This window comes from Portunus trituberculatus, chromosome 18, assembly GCF_017591435.1.
Source record: "Portunus trituberculatus isolate SZX2019 chromosome 18, ASM1759143v1, whole genome shotgun sequence".
NCBI lineage: Eukaryota > Metazoa > Arthropoda > Malacostraca > Decapoda > Portunidae > Portunus > Portunus trituberculatus.
In genome coordinates, this window is record NC_059272.1 from 20,712,570 (window position 1) to 20,727,023 (window position 14,454).

The 14,454-nt window shown below is 37.2% G+C and overlaps 1 protein-coding gene across 5 annotated transcripts in view; it reads left to right on the forward strand.

Annotated features, from left to right (window-relative positions):
- The window catches only part of LOC123505756 (zinc finger and BTB domain-containing protein 24-like), a 60,115-nt gene that overhangs the window by 35,405 nt on the left and 10,256 nt on the right, over positions 1 to 14,454 (forward strand). For all 5 annotated transcript variants that reach the window (XM_045257410.1, XM_045257415.1, XM_045257412.1 and 2 more), the window contains exons 6-10: positions 4,575 to 4,752; positions 12,266 to 12,342; positions 12,499 to 12,682; positions 13,091 to 13,287; positions 13,720 to 13,875. In XM_045257410.1, the coding sequence (XP_045113345.1) occupies positions 4,575 to 4,752; positions 12,266 to 12,342; positions 12,499 to 12,682; positions 13,091 to 13,287; positions 13,720 to 13,875 (792 nt within the window). The remainder of the gene's footprint in view (positions 1 to 4,574; positions 4,753 to 12,265; positions 12,343 to 12,498; positions 12,683 to 13,090; positions 13,288 to 13,719; positions 13,876 to 14,454) is intronic.

Below are 14,454 nucleotides of genomic sequence, written 5' to 3' on the forward strand. Positions count from 1 at the left end.
CATTACTGAATTAAGAGAAGAGTTGTTTTCATGTAGATCTTGTTCTTATCAAGTAAGGGATTGCAAAGCATCTTCAAAACCACATGAATGAAAAGTGCCTTTCTTGTCCCCAATTAACATACCTGTTGAACTGAAATGGCAGAGGTTTGTATAACATTTGGAAGCATTACAAGAACAGAGTAAAAACACTCACACAAACACTCCATCATTCACTTATTACAGTAAGTATTCACTTAAGGAAAATAGTATACGTACAGTACTCCTTAATATGTGAAACTGCGCCAAAGAGATTGATATTTCTAGTTGTGCTGTCAGTCTTTCCACAAATATAAAGTACAGGTGTTATTCCAGCTGCAGGAGGCCCATGAGTGGCTCCCTGCAGGAAAGATTTCTGTGGAAGTGGCATCAGAAGTGGATGTGGTGGCTGAACAGGCCTCATGTGGAAGTGATGAACTTGCATTAAAAAAATTAGTTCTGCTGAATGCATTTTTCTTTTATTATTGAGTGGCTGAAGATCTCCCACTTGCTAATATCAAACCAGAGAATGCCACAAGTTTCTACAGGTATGAGTAAAGGCTGATTTCTCTAAGCCTCCAAGAAATAAGTCTGTAAGCTCACCATTCAAGCCTTTGAGAGCAACTTTATTTAAAAAAATATGCTCATCAGAAATGAATATTTTTATAGAGAAAATGTTTTATTAGAGAACCACAGACAAAAAAAGCTTTACACTATTATGTATATTTGGAAAGAAATTTTATTACTTTTTTGTATAATTTTACTGTCATTGTTGTTCAGTGAATTTTACATCTGCAGGAATTCTATTGGGGGACTATCTTTGCTTTAACATTGAATGTTTTTATTGTTTAGTGTGATATATTTTGGTTGCCATCAGAAATTTTATGAACTGGTTAATGGCAGGTGATCATTCTCAAGTTCATTGTTACTGCATTAGCTTTATAATTTTACTTAATAAGAAATTTTAATTATACAGCATGTTTGTACTATATGTGTAGTTTTCTTTTAAAAGACAGTCAGTGAGAACTCCCAATGTAAACATCACTGGAGGATCTTGCTGTGCACACTCGTGAAATGAGAATACAAATCTGTTTTCCTGGAATGAATCATGTTCCCTGAGAGTAAATTTGTTGTGGTCATGGATATTGTGAGCATGAAGTGAGATGACTATATCGAATGTTTTGACTGAAGCTGAAAACATTCCCACAGGTGTTGCTGTTAAATGAGACTCAAATGTCTGACGTCAGCGAGGAAACAAGTACTAGGAAGACCTCCGTTGGCAGAAGGAACGTTATGCGGTGTACACAGTGTTCATTCATCGCTGTCGACAATCGTGCCCATTTTCTTGAACACTGGCGCACCCATGAGGGAGAAAAGCCATTCTCCTGCCCTGAGTGCCCCTATCAGACAGCTGATCCCTCACACCTAAAGCGACACCTGCGCATTCATACGGGCGAGAAGCCGTACTCCTGCCCACACTGCTCCTACCGCTCCAGTGAAAACGCCAAAGTGAAAAGACACCTGCTTACTCACAAGTAATTTTCATTAAATACCCTCCTTCGGCTGGTGTGGTCACTCTGGGTCTACAATTCCTCATTGTTTGTTGCCCTATTTGTTTCAGATCTTGTAGACTCTTGCAGTGAAATAATCTGGAAAATGTTTAAATGTTATTGAAAAGTATTATTTACTGAGTATATACATACATACATATATACATACATACGTATGAGAGAGAGAGAGAGAGAGAGAGAGAGAGAGAGAGAGAGAGAGAGAGAGAGAGAGAATTTCTTTGCAAAAAAGATGAAAGTTTATATATATATATATATATATATATATATATATATATATATATATATATATATATATATATATATATATATATATATATATCCACAGTTTACTGAGGGCTACATAGACATTTAAGAATCATCTGGCTTGAAATTGATAAAAAAGCATGTAAGATATTTATTATGAAAGAAAAAAGCAGAGATTTTCTTGTTTAGACTCCAACTTGGACATGTTAACTAAGTACAGCAGTCATCTATTTTGCTAAAGCTTGAATATTTCGAAGATACAAGACTTATGTAATTATCAGAGTAAATGCAATATATAGGTTGAATATAAAACTAAACAGAGATGTGCTTTTAAGTTTTATTCTTGTTGAATTCTGATGTAACGACACCACTACTACTTATTAAATTGAGCTCAGGACAGTGCCTCTTAGGGAGATAAGTTACTTAATGCTTCCTCAGATCAGCTTGTGCATCTTTGACAACACAACATTCCACACAGCCTATAAGATGGATATACAGTTTCTCAGTGAAAACAATTTCCCTTTTGCACTGACTAAAGCATGTTGTGTTGTTAGAAATGCACTATTGCACTGGGAATTTTGCTGTGAGGCTTCTATGCTGGCCAGTGATATGAAGTCTGTTTGGAAATGTATACAGTAGCAAGCCTATCAAAAAATTTCTTGTGAATTGAGTCTTGGAAACTTGTCAATTCATAAGTGTTCCATAGCACAGGAACATTATCTTAGCAACTGAACTGTTGTCATGGGGGCAATGAAAATAATGTTGATCACTGAAGAAAAGTACCTTCTGATATTTGGTAATCAGACAATAAATTTCAACTGCCTGTAGAAAAATGTGAAAAGCACATACTGGATACCTCACATGCATCTTACTGTGTCAGAATAATAAAACTACATCAAAGATAAGGCCAGTCTATGATTATGGTATAAGTAAGAGCAAGGCAAAATTTCACCTCACCTATTCAGAAGACTTTTTATTCATATTTTTCTTTCATACATACTGGATTACAATTTTATGTGGAAATAAGAAAAAGAGTGTGGATTGGTCTGTGCTGGTGAGTGAGACATGAACTTGGTGGATATTGATATAGACACTGCATGGTGGTGGTTCTATAGAAATGACTGACTACTTAACAATAATAGTTTTTACATTATATGGAATAGCATTTTTTTCCTCAACACTCACATGCAGAGTGAGTAAGAATGATCATTTCCGGCAGGTTTGGCTGGCAAGTGAGAGGCCCGAGGAAAGGGGGCCACACCCTGAGACAGAAACATTGCATCAGATACCACTCGAGTCCTTCATCGTGTCTGGCCCCATTGACACAGCAGGGAGTCCACATAATGCCAGTAGTGCCAGAAAATTCTTCTGTGCCCAGTGCTCTTACAGCACAGCTGTCAAGGGCAACATGGCGAGGCATGTCCAAATCCACACAGGGGAAAAGCCCTTTGCCTGTCCTCTGTGTCCTTACCGATCACATGAAAAGCCAAAGATTAAGAGACATATGAAAATTCACCTCATGTAGCCATGGACATCAGATGCATCAACAAAATGTACAAAAGTGGGATTTTGAAGCAATAAAAGAGTGTGTTGAATTATATATAGATTATTAAATGCCACTGGTATGACCTGCCTTAATAGTGTGTTCGTTTCCTTTGAACCTATTTCTAACTTGCCTGAATCTTTTAGCACTTCCTTTCCTCTGTATTCCATTATTATGTAATACATATTGTGTTACTCTTAGCATGAAAGGACAGTGAAGGTGGTGAGGGTATGGCTATCTTGGTGGTTGTGTGAGGTGTGTGGAGCATCCTTCTCTCTCTCTCTCTCTCTCTCTCTCTCTCTCTCTCTCTCTCTCTCTCTCTCTCTCTCTTAATCTGATATGAAGAGGGAATGGTTAAGGCAAATCTGATAATACTGGAGGAGAAAAAAGAAAAGATGGATTTGATTGTGGTGATGTTCAAAGCAATACAAAGGACAAGTATAGCAGTGGTTTCAAGTTCAGTTGAATTTGCTTCGTCCTTAGTGTGACAAAAAAGAAAGTGGACTCCAAAAGACTACTTTTAACACATTCAAAAATCCAATCTGAGTTATGGCAGCACAATAATTATGACTGAAACCAATACAGGCAATACTTTTTCCATCTGAGAAGAAAAGCAATTAGTAGTAGTAGTAGTAGTAGTAGTAGTAGTAGTAGTAGTAGTAGTAGTAGTAGTAGCATAGTAATAATAATATTAATAATAATAGCAGCAGCAGCAGCAGCAGTAGTACTAGTAGTAGTAATAACAACAACAACAACAACAACAACAACAACAACAACAACAACAACAACTACTACTACTACTACTACTACTACTACTACTACTACTACTACTACTACTACTACTACAACAACAACAACAACAACAACAACAACAACAACAACTACTACTACTACTACTACTACTACTACTACTAATAATAATAATAATAATAATAATAATAATAATAATAATAATAATAATAACAATGTCACTAAATTAGGGTGCTGGGTAGGGTGGTACGTAACAATAAATAATAATAATAATAATAATAATAATAATAATAATAATAATAATAATAATAATAATAACATTGGTTGGATGAGCATGAGCCAGCTGAACTATAGGTAACTGATTTCTGAAGGCATGATTTTGTAAGAGTTGTTGATTTTTTGCTGTAAATACTCGTATGCAACTTTTATTACCAATAACTCTTAATCCGCAGGTGAGAGGCCTCGAGGCTGCCTCACGGTGCCCTTGCTGCAGCTACACCACCACGTCCCGCAGTCTCATGGAGATTCACATCGCTACACACACACGGGAGAAGCCCTTTGCATGCCCTCACTGTCCCTTCAGAGCCTTCCACAACGCTAACCTGAAGACGCACCTACGCATCCACACTGGTGAGAAGCCTTACACGTGTCCTTACTGCCCGTACTCCGCCGCGCAGAAGGAGAAACTCAAGGCCCACATCAGAACCCATACAGGGGAGAAGCCCTTCGCGTGTGAGCACTGCCCCTACCGGTCCACCCGCAAAGACCACCTCAAGTCCCACGTGAGGCTGAGACACATGCGCCGCACACCGCCACAGCCTCCCCTAGCCATCTGAGCGGCGTAGGGAGGAGAAATGCTATTACGCGGGAATAAGGGAGAGGATAGAGATGTAAAATAGTTTATGATTTGGGATTATTTTATTCGCCAGGTTATTATTGTGCGAGGTTATCTCGAAAATTTATAAGTAAAGTTACGTGATGTCAAAAGTTCCAGTGATAAGTTTAAAGGCCTTATAACATATTTAAAAGTTGTGTCATAAATTTGGTCTCATTTGAGTTTTAAAGATATTTTAAAGATTTAAAATTTTAAAGATCCTATTATGAATTTAAAGACCCATTATGTTTAAAGATCCCGTAATGAGCTTAAAGGTTTCATAACAAACTGAAAGGCTTAACAGAGCCACATGTAGTCGATATATATTGACAACATAAGTATAGCAGGTTGTGAAGCGCGCTAATGGTGTGGCTGAGTATTACCTACTTCATAATGTGTTGCAGGCACGAAGGCGAAGATGCGAGAGGACAAGGTAAGCCGAGTCAGCGTGTGTTAATGAACTGGACTCAACATGGTATTTGATCTTCACGTGTGTGTGTGTGTGTGTGTGTGTTGGGAAATTTTTGTCTTTATATATATATATATATATATATATATATATATATATATATATATATATATATATATATATATATATATATACAGTTCAAATCACTTACTCCCGACATGACCGAATTATACCCAGTGTGAGGGAGGGTGTTCTACGAGAAAGGCGAAAGGATTTTTGGGAGTATTCAAACAACGAGGACTTTCATGGGTAGCAAAGTGATTACATACAGCTCCAAAAGGCCTTTGTACCTTAGGATCTCAACAATGACAGAATGGTAGTCGGTATCTTACGAGATAACTACCACGTGCTGGTATCGCATGTTAACATATCAGTTGATTTTGTTATAAGCTGACATAACATGGATAGTGTTAGATTATATTCAACAAATGAAATTATTTGAAAAGATGTAGCTATGGTTTTTTTTTATTAATTTTTATTGATAAAGTTTCATATCTATTCTTTAAGAACCTTTTGAAACGAGTATATTTTCCGTGAGTTTTAAGATAAATGTATCATATTGAAATATGTAAAGCATATGATGCTTGAAAATTAGTACCTGCAATGGTGAGTGAGTCTTCTTAATTGAGACATTAGATATTTATGCAAGAATTTCCTGTCTAGTATAAAACTTCCTAATTGAATAGAATGATCGTTTACCTAGACATTTTTGACATCTTGTATAGTTAAGACTTACGAAGGTTATTAAATTTGTTACGAAAGATTATATATTTAACCAGTAATTTCGTACACGGCCAACATTATTTTTGTGAGGTTAGTGTGACAGTGGCATGTAACATTTTCGCAGAGTTAATGATGTAAAAGTGAAGCTTACGAAAGATCAAATATTTACACAAAAATTCTTATATACTTTCATCGAGAAGACATTGCAAACTTTTACTTAAGCCGAGTTATCGACTTGCCACAGGTGATATGTAAACAAGCCGGTGATTTACTAATGTAACTAGTCATGCGCCCTGCTATTACATGGCCGCAGGCAACACCTGTGCAGGATTGACGAAAACTTTGTGGTGACTTACTGTGCGTGAACTTTATCCAACGTTAGTTACTTTTTCTAAATACATTACGGTTGAGTTTGATTTGAGAAAAGCATAGTTTTCTTATGAAATGCTATATCTCTGAGGATGCCAACAAGGGATATAGGAGGGGAATATATGAGAAAAAATAGAAGAGTGTATAGAATTGAAAGAAAGCAATTATGATACGATAGGGAAAGAATAGGATGTAACAGGAGGGCAATAGAAAGATGACAAGATGATAAACATAGAATAAGGGAATAACGGAAAAACAGAGAGAAAAAAAAAAAAAACGAAATGTGTGAATAGTAATAAGAGAATAGAACATATATAAGAGGATAATAGAAGAATAGAAGGATACACATATGCACGAATAAAAGGGAAGAATAAGAGGAGAATAGACAAAGAACACAAAAATAAATAGGAGATTGATACATTGTTTTTTTTTAAGACACTACAACCAACCAGTCAGTCTAGATGCTATCCAATTATTATTCCACACCTACAGCCTCATCCATGAAACGTCTGAGGATAGGAGAACAGTACACACAGGCAGTACACCCCGTAATTCACTGCTCAGCCAAACAAACACTACACATTTTCAGGATTTTGCAGTGCACGGCGTAGCGAAGACTTGAGCGTTTTCTGTTCCCTCGTCGATTGCGTGCGGAAATATTAAACTTTGATATACTGTAGATGTTATGCTACGTCATGTTACTGTATGATGTGTTTGTTAGACTATTATGGCGAGTACAATTGTTAGATTTATTGATGTTGGACTAAACATATGGTAAGTGAATTTAAATAGACCATATTCTAAAAAATTTCAACATCTTATTTGGTCTGTTTTTGACGGACTGGAGTGGACGTTATCATTGGTTTACAGGTGTGTTTTCATGATCTTAATACTAATTTAACATGGATCCTGAATCATCAGTGGGAAAAAAAAGCTGATTGATTATATATGTGGTCATTGAAAAATTGTCTTGCAAAACAAACCAAGGACCATAATTCAAAAGCACTTCTACCCCGCACCGCTTCTACATTCAAAAGGGCTTACTTGAAGATACGCAGCTTTTAAGAGTGTTTTTTTCATGATTTTAGTGATAAATTGACGAAATTTCTATACTATTAACAATTTAACATAAGAAACATATTTGAGGAGAAGGTTAATCATCCTTGTGGCCTTTAAACATAGTCGTGGTGAGAGACCAGCGTTTCTGAATACGGTCCCAAAGTGTTTCAGAATGGGAGGGAGTGTTTGTTTATTATTGTGTGCTGTGGTGAGTAATAATGTTACCACTTTTATTCATTCGATTGGTTTCCATAAACAAAAACCCATTTCTGTATTGTGGCGAAGCGATGTTGCGGTGTTACATGCATTTATAAGTCGTCTGTTTCTTTGTCAAAGGTGTAAAAAAAAATGTAAAAAGTTAAATATAAGATTGTACAGTCGTGCATGATCGACATTCTATATTTTTCTAGTTAGCTTTAGTTATAGTGGAATACAACATCACATCAACAACAACAACAACAGCAACAGCACCTATAATAACAACAGCAACAGCAGCTACAACGACATAACAGTAACAGCAACAAGAACCATACTAGTAACCACCACCATCACAACTTTCTTATTACAGCAATTAACTATTACACTTAAGTACAAATTCTACCACCACCACTACTGCTGTCAGAAGCATGAGAGAATAAATAAATAAATAATTAAATAAATAAATAAATATATATATATATATATATATATATATATATATATATATATATATATATATATATATATATATATATATATATATATATATATATATATATATATATATATATATATATATATATATATATATATATATATATATATATATATATATATATATATATATATATATATATATATATATATATATATATATATATATATATATATATATATATATATATATATATATATATATATATATATATATATATATATATATATATATATATATATATATATATATATATATATATATATATATATATATATATATATATATATATATATATATATATATATATATATATATATATATATATATATATATATATATATATATATATATATATATATATATATATATATATATATATATATATATATATATATATCACACACACACACACACACACACACACACACACACACACACACACACACACACACGGCCCGGTAGCTCAGTGGTTAGAGCGCTGGCTTCACAAGCCAGATGACCGGGGTTCGATTCCCCGGGCGGGTGGAGATATTTGGGTGTGTCTCCTTTCACGTGTAGCCCCTGTTCACCTAGCAGTGAGTAGGTACGGGATGTAAATCGAGGAGTTGTGACCTTGTTGTCCCGGTGTGTGGTGTGTGCTTGGTCTCAGACCTATCCCAAGATCGGAAATAATGAGCTCTGAGCTCGTTCCGTAGGGTAACGTCTGGCTGTCTCGTCAGAGACTGCAGCAGATCAAACCGTGAATTACACACCCGGTAGCTCAGTGGTTAGAGCGCTGGCTTCACAAGCCAGAGGACCGGGGTTCGATTCCCCGGCCGGGTGGAGATATTTGGGTGTGTCTCCTTTGACGTGTAGCCCCTGTTCACCTAGCAGTGAGTAGGTACGGGATGTAAATCGAGGAGTTGTGACCTTGTTGTCCCGGTGTGTGGTGTGTACCTGGTCTCAGGCCTATCCAAAGATCGGAAATAATGAGCTCTGAGCTCGTTCCGTAGGGTAACGTCTGGCTGTCTCGTCAGAGACTGCAACAGATCAAACAGTGAAACACACACACACACACACACACACACACACACACATACATATATATATATATATATATATATATATATATATATATATATATATATATATATATATATATATATATATATCACAATTGCACAAGATGAATATTTTCCATTTACATTCAATCACTGTCCACACTTTTACAATTATAAAAAAAAATCAAGAAAACTCTATAACGTTTATTTTAATTTCTTTCCTTAAAACGCTTTATTTACTTGTTTACTTGTTTATTGATTTGTTAGCTATTTTTCCTTCCTCTCTTTATATGTATCGATATATTTTTCTTTCATTATTTATCTGTTCATTTGCATATTAATTATTCTCATTTACCCATTTATTATGCCATATTTTCCTGGTAGTCAACGAATTTTGCAAAACAAACAGACTGATGGTGTGAATTGCCCATACCAGAGAGTTACAGGCCCAGTCAGTCTGTAGTCATTCCTTTTACTTCCGTTCTTTTAAGTTCTTCGCCTTATTGTTAAAAAATGGTATACCTCAAAGTGTATATGAGTCTATCTTTTGTATATTTGCTTTCTTTTACTATTGGAAATGTATCTCTGAATGAACCTATATATTATTCGCTATATTTTGAATTTGAGTCAGTTGGCATTTTTTCCAATATGAATATGTGTATAAATGTTGGTAGCTCTCTCTCTCTCTCTCTCTCTCTCTCTCTCTCTCTCTCTCTCTCTCTCTCTCATTCACAAATCCCTTTCTCACTGCCACCACTACTTTGTAACCTAATTGACCAAAGAAGCATCACTTCATACAGCCTTCGATTACGTTTATACATGTGATCCGAACCCTTCAAGCCATGGAATAGACAATAAACGAGCCAAAAGATAACATTCCTGCGTTTTCATGATCTTTCACACAGCAGGTGGGTTGACAAGCATCAGATAAGGAAGTGACGGGTGTGACGTAAGGCTGACGTCACTCCCTGGGTTGCCATAGCGACGAGCTGCCCTGCGGATCAATAAAATGTATTGTAAATGCCAACGGTGTATGAATGGAATAGGAAATGCTAATAGATATAACATGCATGCTGGTATTAGTGTGTTTGCGTGATAGTGTAGCTGTAGTGATGATAAATAAGGGATAGTGAATGGTAACGCGCATGTCAAGTGGAGGCAGGTGCAGACGAGGCTGAGCAATAAGCAGTCCTCCTTTGGTCACTCCGAGGAGCAGAGGTTGTGAGGTAGGCTGTAATGTCACTTGTATCTACTCCTTTATCTTACTTTCCCTTCTTGATGTGTGTTTCCGATCAGAGAACACCTAAAAGCAGGGGGAAAAGAAATACTCGCATCCTTGTTGATGGTCTGGAGTCTCAGTTCGATGTTGAGTCTTGAGTTCCTCCCATCTGGCATGTTAGGTTTCAGCAGCAGCTGGAGAATGTGTGGCTAGTTTTATATGACAGTGTTGTTAGGCAGTATAGGAATATCAAAGCCTTGCAGGTACACAAAGGCAAAGGTATTGATTCTTGCGTCGTTTAAGCGAGACCATGTGACGCAGATAAAGTATTGCTTGTTTATCTGGCTTTACTCTACGCCTACGCAAGATGCTGGGCCGCAGTGACATCTGTTAGCCTCTCTGGTTCAATAATATTTTCCCTCCAGGCTTTCCGTCTGCCAGGTTCTCTGATGCAGAGAGACAAAGCAACGTTGGGAGTGAAATGATGTGAAATGAGATCAGGGATTAATGTCCGTAGAATTTTGCACGGTGACGCATGACAAAGCGGTCTGAGTGACTGATCTGTGTACGATTGTTAGTTCGGAAGCGTGTGTGTGTGTTTCTTACATTGTTGTGTATGTAGAATTATTCATCTATTGAGTTTGAGAGGGCACAGGTTGTCTGGTGCTGAGAATATTGATCTGTTTTTAATGTCCATACGTCTGACTACTATATTGTTATTAGTGTTAGTGATGGTTGTAGTTCTTGGGTATTTAGGAAGAGCAGTGTGTGCAGTGAAATGACATGGGAATTGAGGTTTGACTTCCTAGATATTTTCGATTGTAACAGCAGGTAACAGAAAATGGGCCGTGACAGGGTGACATCCTTAGATCCTCAGGCAGAGTATGTTTATTAGCTTTCAACGTGTAATTTTATATCTATTGAACTCAATAGAACACAGATTGGAGCTCGTGCTGTGAATAGAAATCGATCTTGGACTACCATATGTTTGACTATGTCATTGTAACGAACAAAGTCAATAGATCTTTCATTATTTGTTTGTTCGTGTTATTGCGGTAAATATTATTAGTGAACTTATCAGTCTTGATTTATTCCTCTTTATGTTATTGTAGGAAATGTTAATATCGTTATCTGCTTTCAAGACTGTCGGCTTTTCCTTTATCCGTTACTGATTGTGAGCTGCTTCCATGGCACGACTTTTATCCTTACAAACACTGCTATGTTCTTATACTCACCCAAGTATTTTCTAGGCAACAAACAAAACTTTAATATTCTTTTTAAAAAACCACAGGTGATCTCACTTTCATTGCAGATCGATTATCTCCTTAATACACTGATACATTCTTACACATATTCTATTGTTCCTCTTGTAATCAATCATTCAGACATTTTCTAGGTAAAATATAAATGAAAAAAAGATAAACGTCAGCTATGGTTTCCACAGTCATACAGATTAACTAATTAATGTGGTTTCTATGACCTATTCTTGATATTTCATTTTTCTAAATGTAATATATCAATACCAAGACGTTAGCTAGCAACCCATTCCCTGAAGAACCAATTGTCAGTTATAAATAGCAACTCAGAAGCTTACGTAGGTTAGGAATTGTTTCTTTAGACTGAGATTGGGAGGGAAGAGACGTGCTGCTCGATAGTGTGATAATGAGACCTACCTCTGTTTCCCTCTGTCCAGGAATGAAGGCGTGGGCTGGCGTGAGTCTAGTCCTATGGGCGGCGGTGGCGGCAACTCGGGCCGCTGTGGTGCCGACGGTAAGTGTGTGTGTGTGTGTGTGTGTGTGTGTGTGTGTGTGTGTGTGTGTGTGTGTGTGTGTGTGTGTGTGTGTGTGTGTGTGTGTGTGTGTGTGTGTTTGTGTGTGTGACAGTGATGAGGGTAAACATAACTTACCGTATGTGTGGCACTGTCAGGGATCCAGCGCTCCGGAGTTCCAGTGGAAGCACCACAATAACCAGGAGGTGGAGGCGGTGCTGCGGCAGGTGGTGAGCCGCTGCCCTGACGTGACGCGGCTCTACGCCCTCAGCGAGCCCTCCGTCAGGAACGTACCTCTCTGGGTACTGGAGCTCTCCGACAACCCGGGCCATCATGAGCTGTGTGAGTACAAAGAGGAGAATTGAGAATCTTCATTATTTGCTTCTGTTTTATGTCCGTATTCTGAGATGCCTAATTCGGCGTTCTTATCTATCTCGTCTACACTCAACAGGTTCTAATAAAGGTTATTTTTTCTATGATTATGAAGACAGTTTAAGGTGAGTTCTTGTCATTAATGGAATAAACACTTTAATTAACCCAACCAGTATTTTTTATGGTGTTTGAATATAGTCTTGAAGAGAAAAAAAAAACATTTAGAAATTCGAACCTTGAGAACACGGATCCCTGATTTATGTCAAAAGTAAAACAAACGAATAAAGACAGAAGAAAAAAAAAAAGGTGAGAAATCTACCTAAATCTACCCACTTATCAACATTATCTACAAATTTATTTATCCTTTTCGATTTTCAGTGGAACCTGAGTTCAAGTACGTGGCCAACATGCACGGCAACGAGGTGGTGGGGCGCGAGTTGCTACTGAAGCTGGCCCACCACCTGTGTGAGGGTTGGCGCTCCGGGGACCAGGACATCAGGAACCTGCTCTCCACTACGCGCATCCACCTGCTGCCCTCCATGAACCCTGACGGCTGGCAGAAGGCGACGGACACGGTGAGCGACCTGACCTGATCTATAGAAGCAAAATAAACTAACTCACTGAATGATAAAGTAGACATGGTCTGATGATGACTAAACAAATTAAACTCTCTTAATGAATAGGCAGAATAAATGAATTTTGATGAGCAAACCTGGGAATTGCATCTGAGTGTAATATAACATCATTCACAATTTTGTAATATCTTAAATTCAAATTCAATCTAAATTTATTCGTTTACATGACATTTACAATTTCCAACGCTCGTAATCAGCAACGCTCCGTTCTCTCACCACTAGTTTCAAAGGTCACAGAGATGACTAGCCGTGCTTCTCCTATTAATAGTGTTGAAATCTTGTTAACGTTAGAATATCAAGATTAAAAGAACACCCTCAAAATTCGCGTTTCAAAATGTGGACCTTGAACGCATGTACGTGTCCTCTCATCAGGGCGCGACGGACTACCTGGCGGGGCGCACCAATAACAACAGCGTGGACCTGAACCGAGACTTCCCAGACCTGGACACCATCATGTTCATCAATGAAGTGCGACACTCCCGCTTCAACAACCACCTTATGGAGCAACTCAACCACTTAGACTACCAGGTGGGATGTCACTTGAATAGTAGTTGTGTTAAGGTGGAATGACGTGTTTTGAGCTTATTTTTATGTATTTTTTAAGCCTTTCACTGCTATCATTCGTTTCCCATAATCCCTTAAAGTTTTTCATGGACTTATTTTTTTGCACTAAAGTATGTTCATTGTCTCTGTAGCTTAGAGGAAAGTGAGTTTTATATTTTATTGTCTTGTTTTTATTCTATCCTTTATTCTCACTCTCTATACGTGCAAACTAGATTTTTATACAGCTCTGAATGTTGCAAAAGGACGAACATAGAAATAAGAGGGATAAGGAAGACAGTTGGGGTTATTAAGGCTTTATTGCTGTCTTCTTTGGTGAAATGAGTGGCTTTTTTATTTCGCCATCTTTTTCAATCCCCAATGGTTAGTGTTTTGTGGTGTTGCGGGTGTTGTGGTTTGCTATGTGTTGGTGTTAAGTATAGGTTGTTACTGGTGCCTTTTTATACGTGTAAGGGCGAATGTTAGTAATGTTATGTGTTGATATGGGTGGGTGTTCATGTGATTTTGTGCTTGCTTTATGCACTATGGATGATTAGATGGTGCGTC